The sequence below is a fragment of the Pongo abelii genome, chromosome 2, assembly GCF_028885655.2.
Source record: "Pongo abelii isolate AG06213 chromosome 2, NHGRI_mPonAbe1-v2.0_pri, whole genome shotgun sequence".
Taxonomy (NCBI): domain Eukaryota; kingdom Metazoa; phylum Chordata; class Mammalia; order Primates; family Hominidae; genus Pongo; species Pongo abelii.
Window position 1 is genome coordinate 167,145,185 of NC_085928.1, and position 15,532 is coordinate 167,160,716.

Genomic DNA, 15,532 nt, shown 5'->3' on the forward strand with positions numbered 1-15,532 from the left:
CATGCTCATAGGTTCTGGGGATTAGAACATGGACATCTTTGGGGGACCATTATTCTGCCTACCGCCAAGATTATGACAATCTATTCCCACCAGCAGCATGAGTGTTTCTGTTGGTCCACATCCTTGCCAACATTCGGTTGTGACAGACATTGGTGTTTGCTAATCTGATGGGACGTATCTAATATTTTTGCTTTAATTTTCGTTTCCCAATTACTTGTTATATATTATATATAACAAATTATATATATACATATATATAATTGTTTTTGAGACTGAGTCTCTCACACTGTTGTCTGGGCTGGAGTGCAGTGGCGTGATCTTGGCTCACTGCAACCTCCGCTTCATGGGTTCAAGTGATTGTCCTGTCTCAGCCTCCCAAATAGCTGGGATTACAGGTGCCTGCCAACACGCCCAGCTAATTTTTTTGTATTTTTAGTAGAGATGGGGTTTCACTATGTTGGCCAGGCTGGTCTCAAACTCCTGACCTTGTGATCTGCCCGCCTCAGCCTCTCAAAGTGCTGGGATTACAGGCGTGAGCCACCACACCCAGCCCTTTTCATGTATGTATAGGTGATTTCCTCACTTGTGATTTGGCCATTCACATTCTTTGCCTATATTCTATTAGGATATTGGCATTTTTTCTTATTAATTTTTAGAAGTTCCTTAATTATTCTGAGCTACTGAATGAATTTTTGATTTATTGATTTAAAATTATATTCTTAATATAGTCAACTGTTTTTATTTTTTTACTTCATGGTTTAGGTTTTTTTTTGTTAGAAATCTTTCTGTATTCCAGGTTCATAAAAATATTCTCCTATATTTTCTCTTAAAGGCATTATGGTTTTGCTTTCTTGTAGTTGTCTTTAATCCATCTGGAAATGACTTTGGTACATAGGAGGAAGAAGTTTAATTATATATTTTTCTTTGTATACAAATAATTTTTTCTATTGAGTAGTCAATTGTTACTCTTCTGATTTGCCACACCTCTTTCATATATTAGGTTTTCCATATGTGTCTGGGTCTGTTTCTGGGCATTTATCCATCTCTTCATCAAGTCTACATTTTCTTAATTACAATAATTTTATAATAAATCATTATATCCCATAGGGCCTACTTCCTGACCTCCTACTTCTTCAAGCTCTTCTTGGCTACTCTATACAAATTTTAGTATCAGTCAGTCAACATCCTTGAAAAACCAGACTGGGACTTCTTTTTCATATTGAACATATTGACTAATTTGGCATAACTGACATCTTTGTAAAACTGAGTCTTCTCATTTAAGGAGATAATTTATCTTTCCATCTATGTAGATCTTTTTATGTTTTTAAATAAGGTGTTATAATTAGCTGTGTCTTATGTTAAATTGTTGCTTAGGTATCCCACAGCTATTTTTGCTACTGTAAATGAAAACTTTATTTTCAAAGGCATTTTCAATTTATCTGCTGGTATTAATAAAGCAATAGATTTGTATATGTTGATCTTATATCCAACAAAAGTTGCTCAGTTCTTATTAATAACGTCTTTTGAGTCTCTTAGATTTTTCTGTTTGTAGATGATCCACTCATGATAAATGATAACAACTTCATTTCTTTCCATCCTAATCCTTATGTTTCTTCTCCTTATGTCCTTATGTCTTACTTTACGGGCAGGGACTTCCAATACACACTTTGATGAATAGAGTCACTGTCCATGGGTATCCTTGTGTTAATCCTGTTTTTCAAAAGTATGTTTCCAAGGATTTACAATTACGTATGTATCTGTTTCTATAGGTTTTGGTATTTAGGTTTTTTCAGTTTAAGTAAGTTCCTGTCTGCTTTCTAGTTTGATTATTTTGAGTGCTGAATTTTATCAAACATTTTTCTCATCTGTTGATATGATGATTCTTTTCCTTTAAACTGTTAATGTAATACATTAACAGCTATTCTAACATTTAGTCAATCTTGCAGTCTTGGAATAAACTCAACTTGCTTATGATATATTTTAATGCACATTGCTGTGCATAATGTGTATTTTTATGCATATTGCTGTGTTTGGCTAATACTTTATTTAGAGCTGTTGCATCAACATTCTTAATGAGACAGGTTGCAGTTTTCCTTTCTTGTATTGTCATTTTCTCTTTTTGGTATCATACTGAGTAGACATGTAAAACGAATGTAGCAGATTCCTGAACATTCTATTCTAAGAAGCAGTTTGTATAAAATGGGGATTATGTGTTCCTTGAATGTTGGGTAGAACTTGTCCATCAAACCATCTGGGAAGTACTCTATATATTTCATTAAATCAAACTTTAAGTTATGTAGTTTAAGTTTCTGTATCTTTTGGCATGCTTTTTTTTTGGCATTTGAATGATCAGTTATGATATAGGTGAACTTATCAGCTTTGTTAAAATCTCCCTCCATGATTATGGATTTGTCCATTTCTCCTTATAATTCTGTCAACCTTTGGTTTATATTTGTTGAAACTATATTACTAGATAATTCAGAGATATCTTCCTGTTAAAGTATTTCTTTGTATCATAATTTAACTATCCTCTTTTGCCTAAGTCTATTTTTTACTGATATTACTCTTGCTATGCTAGCTTTTTTGAATAATACTTGCTTGGTGTGTTCTCTTCCTCCCCTCCAATTTAAAGTTTTTAACTTTTAACATTTCTACTTTATGTTTTATATGTAGCTTTTGTAAGTGATGTATAGCTGGATTTTTAAAATATTTCTTCTCTCTCTCTCTCCTTTTCTTTTTTTCAGGGTCTCATTCTGTCACCCAGGCTGGAATGCAGTGGTGTGATCATAGCTCACTGCAGCCTTCACCTCCCAGGCTCAGGTGATCCTCCTGCCTCAGCCTCCTGAGTAGCTGAGACTACAGATGCACATCACCACACCAGGCTAATTTTTAAATTTTTTGTGCAGATGAGGGTCTTGCTACGTTGATCAGGCTGGTCTCAAACTCCTGGCTTCAAGTGATCCTCCTACTTTGGCCTCCCAAAGTACTGGGATTCTGAACGTGAGCCCAGACTAAAATATTTCTATATGACAAATAGAAATATTTGTCTCTTCACTGGAAAATGTGTTTCATTAATATTTATGGTAATTATTGGTATATTTTGATTTAATTTTAGCAAATAATATTGTACTTTTAACTTATTGTTCTTTGTGCTTTTCTTTCCTCCTTCATTGATTTTTTTTTTTAATAGATCAAGTCTTTCTTTAAAAATTCCCCCTGCTCCTTCTAGTTGGATGCCTATGTCCGTTTGGTAGTTGTCCTTAAAATTATAACAAACATTTTTGAGCAAAGCAAAATTAATTAATTTCTTTATCATCCTCCTGAACAACGAAATGATTTTAGAATCCTATTACTGAACATAAAAGCAGCACATTTTAGATTATTTCCTTATATCTGTCTTCCAGTTCATTAATATTCTTTTCAGCTTTGCCTAATTTGCCACTTAATCCATGCCTTGAGCTTTTAAAATTTTCAATTAACTTTTTTTTTTAATTCTAGAAGTTATATTTGGTTCTTAAAAAAAAATCACCTAGCCTTTTTCTTTTTGACAATGTCTTATTCTTTTCTCATATTTTCAATTCCTTCTTTTAGAGCTTCAATAGTTTTAAACATATTTATTTTCTAGTTTTTGGCTGATATTTCAACTAAATGAAGTTCTTGGGGAGAGGTGTCTAATCCTTTTTGGTTTCTGCTGATTCTAATTTATAATGGTTTGCTTCCTCATATGTTCAAATATCATTGTGAATTCTTTTTTTTTTTTCACAGTGGCAGATAGTATATATTTGAATTCTAAACATATCTGAGGGCAGACCCAAATTCACAAACTCAGAGGGACCTTGTAGAGTTCAAAGAGAGACATGATTGCTTCCTACCTCTTTGTGCTAGGGCAGAGTGGGATTGTACCTACTGAAATACAGTAGGTAACCTTCTGAGGGTCCTGGCTTTCATGAGGGTCTCCCTTCTAACTCTCCACCTTTGCCCTAAGCTTTGCTTCCACATGGTCATCAACATTTGGTGGTTATAGAACTAATAACCCCTATCTCACTTCACTCCTATTCCAGAGGGGCCCTAGCATCAGCATCATGGGATTGTTGTTTTTGCTTTCCTCTCTATCTTTGGCCCCTGGATTTTTCCCTTACTTTAATGGGAGCTCATCTGTACCTTTCAAGTTTTTATTAATATCATGTGAACACAGACCTGTATATATTGTTAGAAGCAGAAATCTCTAAGTTTACTTTTAAAACATGATTCTTGCCTCGAAACCTTGTAGAATAATATAATGTCCACATAATACCAAGTTATGAAAAGAAACATACCTAAATAACTAAATAAGTATATTCCTTTTTTCCCCCAGCTTTTTTCCCCCATTCTAGGTTTACCCAGTTGTACTGTGTTGTTTGTCATAGGCAGGGCGAGGTGGCTCACGCCTGTAATCCTAGCACTTTGGGAGGCGAAGGCGGGTGGATCACCTGAGGTCAGGAGTTCGAGACCAGCCTGGCTAACATGGTGAAACCCCGTCTCTACTAAAAATACAAAAATTAACTGGGCGTGGTGGCGGGTGCCTGTAATTCCAGCTACTCGGGAAGCTGAGGCAGGAGAATCGCTTGAACCCAGGAGGCAGCGGTTGCAGTGAGCCGAGATCACACCATTGCACTCCAGCCTGGGCAACAAGAGCGAAATTCAGTCTCAAAAAAAAAAAATGATCTATAAAAGTATAGGTGCAACTCCAGAAGTATTAAAGACAAGATAGCTCAGATTGGACTTGACTTTCAGAGCCATAACAATTCTTAATATGTTGGTTTATCTTGGAATCAGACCATTTTCAGTTTCAACCTGTAAAACAGTGTACAAAGGAAACATGGAAAGTTTTCTATATATAAAGGGTTGTGAAATAATAACAGCTCACAGAAAATGCTGAAATGATTATTTGCTTCAGTACCCTCTGAAATTTCTCCCCTGCCACCCCTCCTTCATCCCCATTGCTATCAATTCAAATTACAACAGCTAATTCTCAGGAGAACAGTAGAAGCCCAGTTTCTCTCCTCTTTCCCCTCTGACCCTCCTCCAATTAATCTGACTGCAGTGTAAACCTTTGCGGTTTAATATTGTGCAACTTCCACATTTCCCTCGCCCTCCCACCCAGCCCCCTCCCCCACCAAATTCAGGGGAACTCCCGTTACCGCAGTGCCACCAGCATTACTCATTCATCCCCATTCAGGCTTTCCCCAGCATTTATTTAGGGCTCTCTGCTCCAGCCTCTCACTCTGACTCTCCGCTCAAACTCAGCTCACTTGAAAGTCTCCTCCCGCCAGCTGTGGAAAGAACTTTGAGTCTCTCCAGCAATGCATCTCCTTGCGATTCTGTTTTGTGCTCTCTGGTCTGCAGTGTTGGCCGAGAACTCGGATGATTATGATCTCATGTATGTGAATTTGGACAACGAAATAGACAATGGACTCCATCCCACTGAGGACCGTAAGTTCACTTTAACTGTTTCTCTGCTAACCCTAACTACATATCCACCTCTTGGTCTAAATAACACACATATACTTTGTAGCCAGTGAGACGAGTTAAAAATTTATAGTTTGTTATGCAAAAGTGAGACGCACTTGAAGAAAGATGGAGGTTTCAAAGTTATTTCTGTGACGTACATAATAGGTTGAATCATATAAAATCGTCAATATTTGACTGTTTTGAGCTACATAACCGGCGATTTCATAGGGTACAACTTAATCTATACCTGAATGAATGATTTCTGTCGTTTCTGAGACATTTACATGCTGTTTTTCGGAGGTGTCCTTAAAGGGAAGGGGGATACCAGGGACGGGCTGCAACTTGGCACCACCGAGGGAAGTCAGCTTTTACAAAGCACATCCAAGGCAGGCCTGGGCGGGCTGGTAACGTGTGTGTATCCCGTACTCTAGCCACGCCGTGCGACTGCCGTCAGGAGCACTCGGAATGGGACAAGCTCTTCATCATGCTGGAGAACTCGCAGATGAGAGAGGGCATGCTGCTGCAAGCCACGGACGACGTCCTGCGGGGCGAGCTGCAGAGGCTGCGGGAGGAGCTGGGCCGGCTCGCGGAAAGCCTGGCGAGGCCGTGCGCGCCGGGGGCTCCCGCGGAGGCCAGGCTGACCAGTGCTCTGGACGAGCTGCTGCAGGCGACCCGCGACGCGGGCCGCAGGCTGGCGCGCCTGGAGGGCGCGGAGGGGCAGCGCCCAGAGGAGGCGGGGCGCGCCCTGGCCGCGGTGCTAGAGGAGCTGCAGCAGACGCGAGCCGACCTGCACGCGGTGCAGGGCTGGGCTGCCCGGAGCTGGCTGCCGGCAGGTAAAGAGGCAAGCGGGGCCGGGACCTCCCACTGCGGCTTTGTTCCGGGAGCGCGCGTAATGGCAAGCCAAGCCAGGCAACCTTCTAGGGGAAGCTTTCATGGGAAGCGCGCGCGCGCACACACACACAAACACACACACACACACACACACACACACACACACACACACACACACAGACACCCCCCCCATTTCTGCATGCGCGGTCACAGAGCTCAGGCACACCATACAAGGCGGGAAAATTGGCTTTAAAAAAGTATTCCTCAGTCCTAATGAACCCTAAAGAGAGTTGTGGAGGTAACCATCAGTCTTTTTTTTTTTAATAAGAAAATATGCAAATAATCTTTATAAGAAGTATAATGACCAATAAACATAAGAAAGTTAATCATTCATGATGAAAATAAGGCATATTGAATAAAAAATAAAATGTCCTTTACACCCTATTAAGACATCTAGGGCCCCTGACACCTGATCCGACTAGGCGCTGCAGGAGTCCACTGGCCCGTTATAACCGTGACCCCTCTTGCCGCCCAGCTTCCCTCCGTTAGGGATTTCCACGTCTTCTAATTTTATCCTGCCTCTGTCTTTAGAGGAGCTCTGGTTTCCCGCACTATTTCAGGGTCCGGGCTAACGTTTAGGGATGTTTTCCAGCCCCTCAGCCGGCCCCTCCTCTCCTCCCACCCATTCTCAGCAAGAAACTTGAGGCTGAAGCTAATCTCCTGAAGGGTCAGCGGAATTCTCCAGGGGTCCCCCAGCCCCCGGGGTTTGTGGAATTAGCGCGACAGCGGAGGTCGGAGGGTGTGCGGTTTGGGATTCAGCGTGGAACAGTCAGGTGTAGGAGCCAATCCGTGTATGCGATCCCAGCTCTACCCCAGGGTTTCAGAGAATTGGGGCCAAACAGGAGAAAAACTGTTCAAACCACAGGCAACTTCTCAAAGTCCCATGTGACACTCCATGAATCTCCAAACAGACATGGGTTCCCAAAAATAATACCTTCTAAAGATGGTTAAAAGAAAGAAATAGAAGATTCGGAGCCAATCAATACTCCTTTGTATGCCAAAACTTCTAAGAAATGGTGGTGTGACAATCATTTTGGATTGTATTAGAAAATCAGTGTCCTAGGTAAGAAAATATAACTTGCACTTTTCCTGAGAATCCTTCCTTATATTTCCAAGAAAACAACTTTTGCTGGATGGGGAGGGGGAAGAAGCATGTTTCATTTAAAGTTACAGAATTTTATCTAATGAAAGCATGTTTCACTTAAAGTTACAGAAACCATACCATATTTCCTAAATATTTGAGGGGTGCTTGTCAGTAAATACTAAATAGGGCTTCAGAGGAGAAAAAGCATAAAATCAAATGTACAGCAGATTCTCAATGTGACAGGAGAGAAATTAGAATTCTGCAGCCATTTTAATGGATGAAATGTCTTGTGTTTCGCAAACCACGTAGTCATTGTACATATAATGCACCTGAAAAACTGAAGAATTACTCTATTTTTTATCTTCATCTTTGCTATTAGAGCAGAAGAGGGATGTATTTCTGAATTCTAAGATGTTAATCCTTATTACATCCAATAATACTTTTACCCATATGCTTTGATTTATCTTCTCTTGGTCTCCAGCCAGCTTGGCTCCTAATCATTCTGTTGTTAGCCTCCTAAGAACCTGGTTTTAATTTTGTTTGGTCTTTGATAATCAGAAAAACCTATTAGTTAAAAGCCATTTCATAAGAGAGTTTCTGATTTTAAAGAGGTATTAAGAGCCTCGTTTTTGGGTATCGCTGGTCCCCAAAAGAGGATCACCAAAAATAGCCAACATGCGGTTCCAGTCCATGAACTTATATAGCCCGCGTAGCCTAGAGGGAAGCTGAGTCTCTGAGATGCAATCCAGGAGTGCTTTGGAATGCAATCCTGACTGCCTGGGCTTATTTAAAGAGGAAATCACTTAATTAGACTGCAGTAGGCACCCTCTTGGACACTACTTTTTTTTTTTTCTTTGAGACGGAATCTCGCTCTGTCGCCCAGGCTGGAGTGCAGTGAGGCTATCTCAGCTCACTGCAAGCTCCGCCTCCCGGGTTCATGCCATTTTCCTGCCTCAGCCTCCTGAGTAGCTGGGACTACATACAGGTGCTCGCCACCTCATCCGGCTAATTTTTTGTATTTTTAGTAGAGATGGGGTTTCACCGTGTTAGCCAGGATGGTCTCGATCTCCTGACTTCGTGATCCGCCTGCCTCGGCCTCCCAAAGTGCTGGGATTACAGGCGTGATTGAACATTACTTTACTGAAACTTTATAGAGACTATATCAAATGCCCATGGATATGGTGATTTTTTCAATGATTTTTATTTGATTTTAATTAACACACTGGAAAAAAAGATGTACCTAGCAATTTCATTTGAAAAAAGAATCACTGCCTCATTAAAAATTCATTTTTAAAAATCTTCAAAAGCTCAAATTATTTAGTGAAAAAGTATCAAAGCATGACAGAGCCAGTTTTGTGTTTTAGTATTGTAGTTACTTTTATATGATTATCTGAATGTCAATATTTTATTTGATTATCCCTAATACTAACGGATAAGGTCCATATTTGTTCAATGTTTTCAGGATAGAGCCTACCCCTGAGCCATTTGTAGGAATTTGACGTAGTTTACCACACTTTTACATGGAGGTTTGGTTTCTGCAAGTTCTGTCTCTTTACCAGTTATTCTGGAACCATTCTGGGAGTTTGCTTTTCAAAGCTGTCTTATGGCAAATCTTCTTTAGGTTGTTATACCTGCCCTAATTTAGGTGTTTTTAAAAAAATACCTACATACACACACACACACACACACATATATATACACACACATTTATATACATATATATGTATGTATACATACACATATGTATATATGTGTGTATATATACGTATACATACACACACATTTATATACTATATATGTATGTATACATACATACACATATGTATATATGTGTGTATATATACGTATACATACATACACATATGTATATATGTGTGTTTATATACGTATACATACATATATATATGTATATAGATGCAGAGTTCACCTGTTCTTTCCCAGGGACATGTAAAAAGTTTTCGTTTCAGCATCTCCAGCTTCCCAAATGGCTAAGTTGCCTTGAGATGGACAATGGTGGAAACTTACTGAGCTTTCCACCTCAAATTTGAAAGTCCCCCTCCCAAGTGCTCTTTAGCAGAAACATGTTCTCCAACCAGGCCCCTTGAAAGAATGTACTTCTCTTAAAGATTTTCAATTACTGCTTAAATAGTAATTATAAGCATGTGGAAGAAGTAGAATTTTTAAACATATTTTTGGTCTATTCAGCTCTTAAGTGCTACATACTTGCTGCTTACAGACTTGCAGAATATTAGGAGCAGAATGGAAGGGCCTTTTTTAGATAACACTAAAGCCTAGAGGAAATTATGGGGCTCATCCACAGTTGCATGGCTCATTAGTAGTAACACCATCTGGATTCTAGCCCTCCTAGAGAAATCTAGGGGTTCTATTAATAAGAGGCACTGTAGTGTGCTGATTAAGGGCGTGGCCTCTGCGACCAGACTGCAAAAATTCAAACTCTAGTTTTACTACTTATCAGCTATGTAAACATAGATAAGTTACTTTCACCTAAGTTTTCTCATCTGTAAAATAGGAATGTAAAAGACTATCTCTTATGGTTGGCATGAGGATTAAAATGACATACAATGTGATTAGAACAGTATCTGATACATAGTGAATGCCCAATAAGCTTAGTCAACATTATTATACATTGTTGCCTCTCAAAGGTAGTTTTCTAAAAACTCTGCAAAGTTTACAAATATCTGAGAACATTTGGTGTATTAAAATGTATTCTGCAGGCCAGGTGTGGTGGCTCATGCCTGTAATCCCAGCATTTTGGGAGGCTGAGGCAGGCGGATCATGAGGTCAGGAGTTTGAGACCAACCTGGCCAACATGGTGAAACCCCGTGTCTAAAAAAAATACAATAATTAGCTGGGCGCAGTGGTGTGCACCTGTAGTCCCAGCTACTCTGGAAGCTGAGGCAGGAGAATCGCTTGAACCTGGGAAGCGAAGGTTGCAGTGAGTTGAGATTGCACTCCTGCAATCCAGCCTGGGTGACAGAGTGAGACTGTCTCAAAAAAAAAAACGTATTCTGCAATAACATCACTATCCTAGAATTTTGCTGAAAAATGCATGTTGGTAAAGGCTAAATGGAGCAAACTAGGTCTACTGAATTTCACAGATTTATTATTTTAGGAACTTGGTGGTGGCAAAAAGAGAGAACCAGGTTGGGTTCTGAATTCTTGGAAATTATAGAATTATTGTCTGAAGTTAACTGATAGTGATTCAACTTTTTTTTAAAAAAAACAGTAACAAAGAAAATATGCAAATTGGAAGGGGAGGTAGTTCTGGCTTTTATTATTTTGTGGGTTTGGACTAGTTGGCTCTTCTATTTGCATGCTTTCTCTTCATTTAGATGCTTCATTGGATAAGACAATTGGCTTTCCTTTTTCTCATTTTCTTTGCTCTGCAGAGATTACAGTGGAAGCTTCTTAAGTCATAATGTAGGGTTTCATATAGCTTTCAATTGTAATCATTAAAATGCTTATGTTAAAATAACTAATACCAGAATAATTCTGAATGAATTTCTATTTTCTTTAATATTCTTCTTATTTTCTTGCTACTCTAGGTTGTGAAACAGCTGTTTTATTCCCAATGCGTTCCAAGAAGATTTTTGGAAGCGTGCATCCAGTGAGACCAATGAGGCTTGAGTCTTTTAGTGCCTGCATTTGGGTCAAAGCCACAGATGTATTAAACAAAACCATCCTGTTTTCCTATGGCACAAAGAGGAATCCATATGAAATCCAGCTGTATCTCAGCTACCAGTCCATAGTGTTTGTGGTGGGTGGAGAGGAGAACAAACTGGTTGCTGAAGCCATGGTTTCCCTGGGAAGGTGGACCCACCTGTGCGGCACCTGGAATTCAGAGAAAGGGCTCACATCCTTGTGGGTAAATGGTGAACTGGCGGCTACCACTGTTGAGATGGCCACAGGTCACATTGTTCCTGAGGGAGGAATCCTGCAGATTGGCCAAGAAAAGAATGGCTGCTGTGTGGGTGGTGGCTTTGATGAAACATTAGCCTTCTCTGGGAGACTCACAGGCTTCAATATCTGGGATAGCGTTCTTAGCAATGAAGAGATAAGAGAGACCGGAGGAGCAGAGTCTTGTCACATCCGGGGGAATATTGTTGGGTGGGGAGTCACAGAGATCCAGCCACATGGAGGAGCTCAGTATGTTTCATAAATGTTGTGAAACTCCACTTGAAGCCAAAGAAAGAAACTCACACTTAAAATACATGCCAGTTGGGAAGGTCTGAAAACTCAATGCATAATAGGAACACTTGAGACTAATGAAGGAGAGAGTTGAGATCAATCTTTATTTGTACTGGCAAAATACTGAATAAACAGTTGAAGGAAAGACATTGGAAAAAGCTTTTGAGGATAATGTTACTAGACTTTATGCCATGGTGCTTTCAGTTTAACGCTGTGTCTCTGTCAGATAAACTCTCAAATAATTAAAAAGGACTGTATTGTTGAACAGAGGGACAATTGTTTTACTTTTCTTTGGTTGATTTTGTTTTGGCCAGAGATGAATTTTACATTGGAAGAATAACAAAATAAGATTTGTTTTCCATTGTTCATTGTTACTGGTATGTACCTTATTACAAAAAAAATGATGAAAACATATTTATACTACAAGATGACTTAACAACTATAAATGTAGTTTATGTGTTATAATCGAATGTCACTTTTTTGAGAAGATAGTCATATAAGTTATATTGCAAAAGGGATTTGTATTAATTTTATTAAGACTATTTTTGTAAAGCTCTACTGTAAATAAAATATTTTATAAAACTAGCTCATGTCATTTAATTATAAATTTAAGAGATGTTTTGGAGCAAACTCTTACTTTTCTCTTTTCATTTAAAGTAGGCAATTAGTTTTCAGATACTATTATGTAAACAGCATGGTTAATATCGTTAGGAATGAACAACTATAGACTTGTTTTAAGTTTGGCTTCCTATAAATCATAAGCAAGAAATATTATCTCTGCCAAGTCAATTCATCTCTGTGGGTTTTAGTTTTCTCAGCTGAGAAATCAAGGAATTGATGAAATAAGAATCTCTAGGACTCTTCCCACTTGACAATTCTAGGAGCTTATACAACTTTCTGTACTGTGTAACATAAAAACAAACACCAAACATGAATCATCACAGTTCCTCAGATACACATGATGCTGCAAGACATGGCTTAGGAATGTTATTTGGGAGACCTAAGAATCTGGAAAAGAACTCCTGCCCTGAAAGCACACCCCATTCTCTTACTTACTCAGGAGGGAGAGGTCAAGCCCCTTCACACTGTGGATGAGGAGGTAACTTTTCCCCACCACATTAGTATTCTCCTGTAGATTCTATGTGAGGGCTGACAGAAGGGCCTCACAAAGCTGCTTCTGAAATGTGATGGACCCACGGTGATGATATGTCCTCCGAAAGATAGGGCATGGACAACCACAGGATATTTCCTCTTCATGAGGTTTGCAGAATAGGACCAGGAGTAATTTTGTAACTAACTAGCTAGGTGTCAGACAAGTTACATAACTCCTCTAGATCTTCTCAGTAAAAGGAGATGATTGGACTCAGTGCCTTTCAGCAATAAAATTCCACGAATCTAATGATTTTTGAGTATGTTCATCATATAAGTATAGCTTCATTCCACTTGTGAAACCCACAAACAAGGCTAAGCCTCTAAGAAAATCACTTGTAGTTAGGGGCTGATAGGCCAGTCTCAGACTCTTGGAGATCACATAATCCAAGGCTCTAGGCACACTGGGCACATGTAAAGTCCCTGTCTAGCCATTGTCTGTACGATTTGAACTCCCAGCTGGAAGAAGGAAAACTAGACCCAAAACTTAGGCACAAAATTAGGCATAATTTAAATTCCTTTACATGCTGCAACACGAATTACACGTTTAAGTGATGCCAGATGTTGCAGACCAAGATAAATGCAAACTCATATGCTGACAGAATTTAATGTAAGAAAACTTTTAATTTTTTTAAGTAATTACATGTTTAGGGCGAAGAACAAACAAATAGAAGAAAATAAAATAATTCTTGGGTTAAAAAAGTAGAAATTACATCTGCTAGAGCAGTAAGTCTAGCTAGGAGTTCTAAGGACTTCTAATTGTTCCCAGATATTCATTTTCTATCTTTCTCTAAATGACAGAATCCTAGCTTTAGTGGAACATGTGACCACTCAGAGTAAATTCTATATTTTTCAACATTACTTGCAGCTCGATGCAGCCATATAACTATGTTCTGACCAATGCTGAAATATTATATGTGATTCTTTTCCTCCTTCTGTCTGATTGGAATATGGCAATGGGCTGGAATTTCAGCAATCATCTTAGACCATGAGACTCCATGCAACAATACAGAAGAAGCATGGGTTTCTGATCATTGTGAAGCCATCTAGCCAGCCCTGAGCTGCTTGCCCATGGACTTCTTTTATGTGAGAGAAAAATATACTTTTGTCGTATTTAATCTTTTAGTTGGTTGATCACTCAATCTAATTTTGATCCAGTAATTTTTATTTTAATTTAAAAAACTACAGCCAGGCAGGGTGGCTCACGCCTGTAATCCCAGCACTTTGGGAGTCCGAGCCAGGCGGATCACAAGGTCAGGAGATCGAGACCATCCTGGCCAACATGGTGAAACCCCATCTCTACTAAAAATACAAAAAATGAGCCGGGCATGGTGGTACGCACCTGTAGTCCCAGCTACTCGGGAGGCTGAGGCAGGAGAATCACTTGAACCTGGGAGGTGGAGGTTGCAGTAAGCCCAGATTGTGCCACTGCACTGCAGCCTGGCAACAGAGCGAGACTCTGTCTCAAAACAGATAATTACATAAATTAGCTGGGTGTAGTGGCATGTGCCTGTAATCCCAGCTACTCAGGAGGGTGAGGCAGGAGAATCTCTTGAACCCGGGAGGCAGAGATTGCAGTGAGCCGAGATCGCACCACTGCACTGCAGCCTGGCAACAGAGCGAGACTCTATCTCAAAAAAACAAAACAAAACAAAACAAACACACACACACACACACACACACACACACAACAACTACGCACTTTATTCTCTCTAAAACACCCATAACCTAAACTTGGAAAATACATTTTACAAATTCTCAGGAAGTTGGATATCTGACTTAAAAAAAAAAAAAAACTAAGCAATAACGTTTAATGAGTTTGAGAATATATAGGTGTTAGCAAAAGGAGGAAATAAGAAATGTGTAAAACTGAGATAAAATATCTAAAGAGAAGTATCAGCATGCCGGCTTATGTTAGCACATTGTCACACATTTTCATTCACCAAATACTTATTGAGACATCACCGTATTACAGCATAGTAAAATAATCATGCAAGATGACTCAAGCTATTAGTAGGAAAGACGTATGTGTAATAAATATGTAATATAGATGCATATAAATAATATTATTTGTGTGTGTAGAGTGAGCAACTGTCCTGGTTTGCCTAAGAAATTCCCACCTTTAGCACAGAAAGTTCCATGTCCTGGGAAGCCCTCAGTCCCAGGCAAACTGGAACAGTTTTTCACTCTAGTATGTATGTATATATCTCCAGTAGAGCTAATTTTTTGGCAGAGATAATATATGAACTAAACACAGTTGATATATTTTCCTTGTCTATTACAATATAAATTGGCTTATAAGTATTAACACCTTTAAAATATATTCAGAACATTTTACTACCAAGCATATAGTGTAGAACTGTAGAGCTTTCTATTTACAATTATTTGATTGACTTCACTTTAACAAAGAATTAGATTTGCAAACAAACAAGAAATTATAATTGATTTTTATTTCATTTCCTATCAAATCTTAGATTAGAAATCTCTTCCCTGAGTTTTACTAAGGCCAAATGTTTCCAGCATTGTCTTTCAGCCACTTAAGAAATGTACTCCTAAGGTTAAAGTCTTGGTTAAAGTAATTGTATATGTTCATTGATGTATTCTTGGATTCAGTGAACATGAACACTCATATCATTGATCCTTGCATCAAGTTTTATAAATCTGGAGTGTAGCAGAAAATTTGCTGGGTTTGGGGTCAGAAATCCAGTA

The 15,532-nt window shown here is 39.0% G+C and overlaps 2 protein-coding genes across 15 annotated transcripts in view; one reads left to right on the top strand and one right to left on the bottom strand.

Moving 5' to 3' along the window:
• VEPH1 (ventricular zone expressed PH domain containing 1) overlaps positions 1-15,532 on the bottom strand; it is a 315,043-nt gene that overhangs the window by 196,955 nt on the left and 102,556 nt on the right. The gene's annotated exons all lie outside the window — the stretch shown is intronic.
• Positions 5,204-12,259, top strand: PTX3 (pentraxin 3). Its single transcript, XM_002814221.4, has 3 exons — positions 5,204-5,472; positions 5,922-6,323; positions 11,032-12,259. Exons 1-3 carry the CDS (start codon positions 5,343-5,345, stop codon positions 11,643-11,645), a joined length of 1,146 nt encoding a protein of 381 aa, XP_002814267.1. The 5' UTR covers positions 5,204-5,342; the 3' UTR covers positions 11,646-12,259.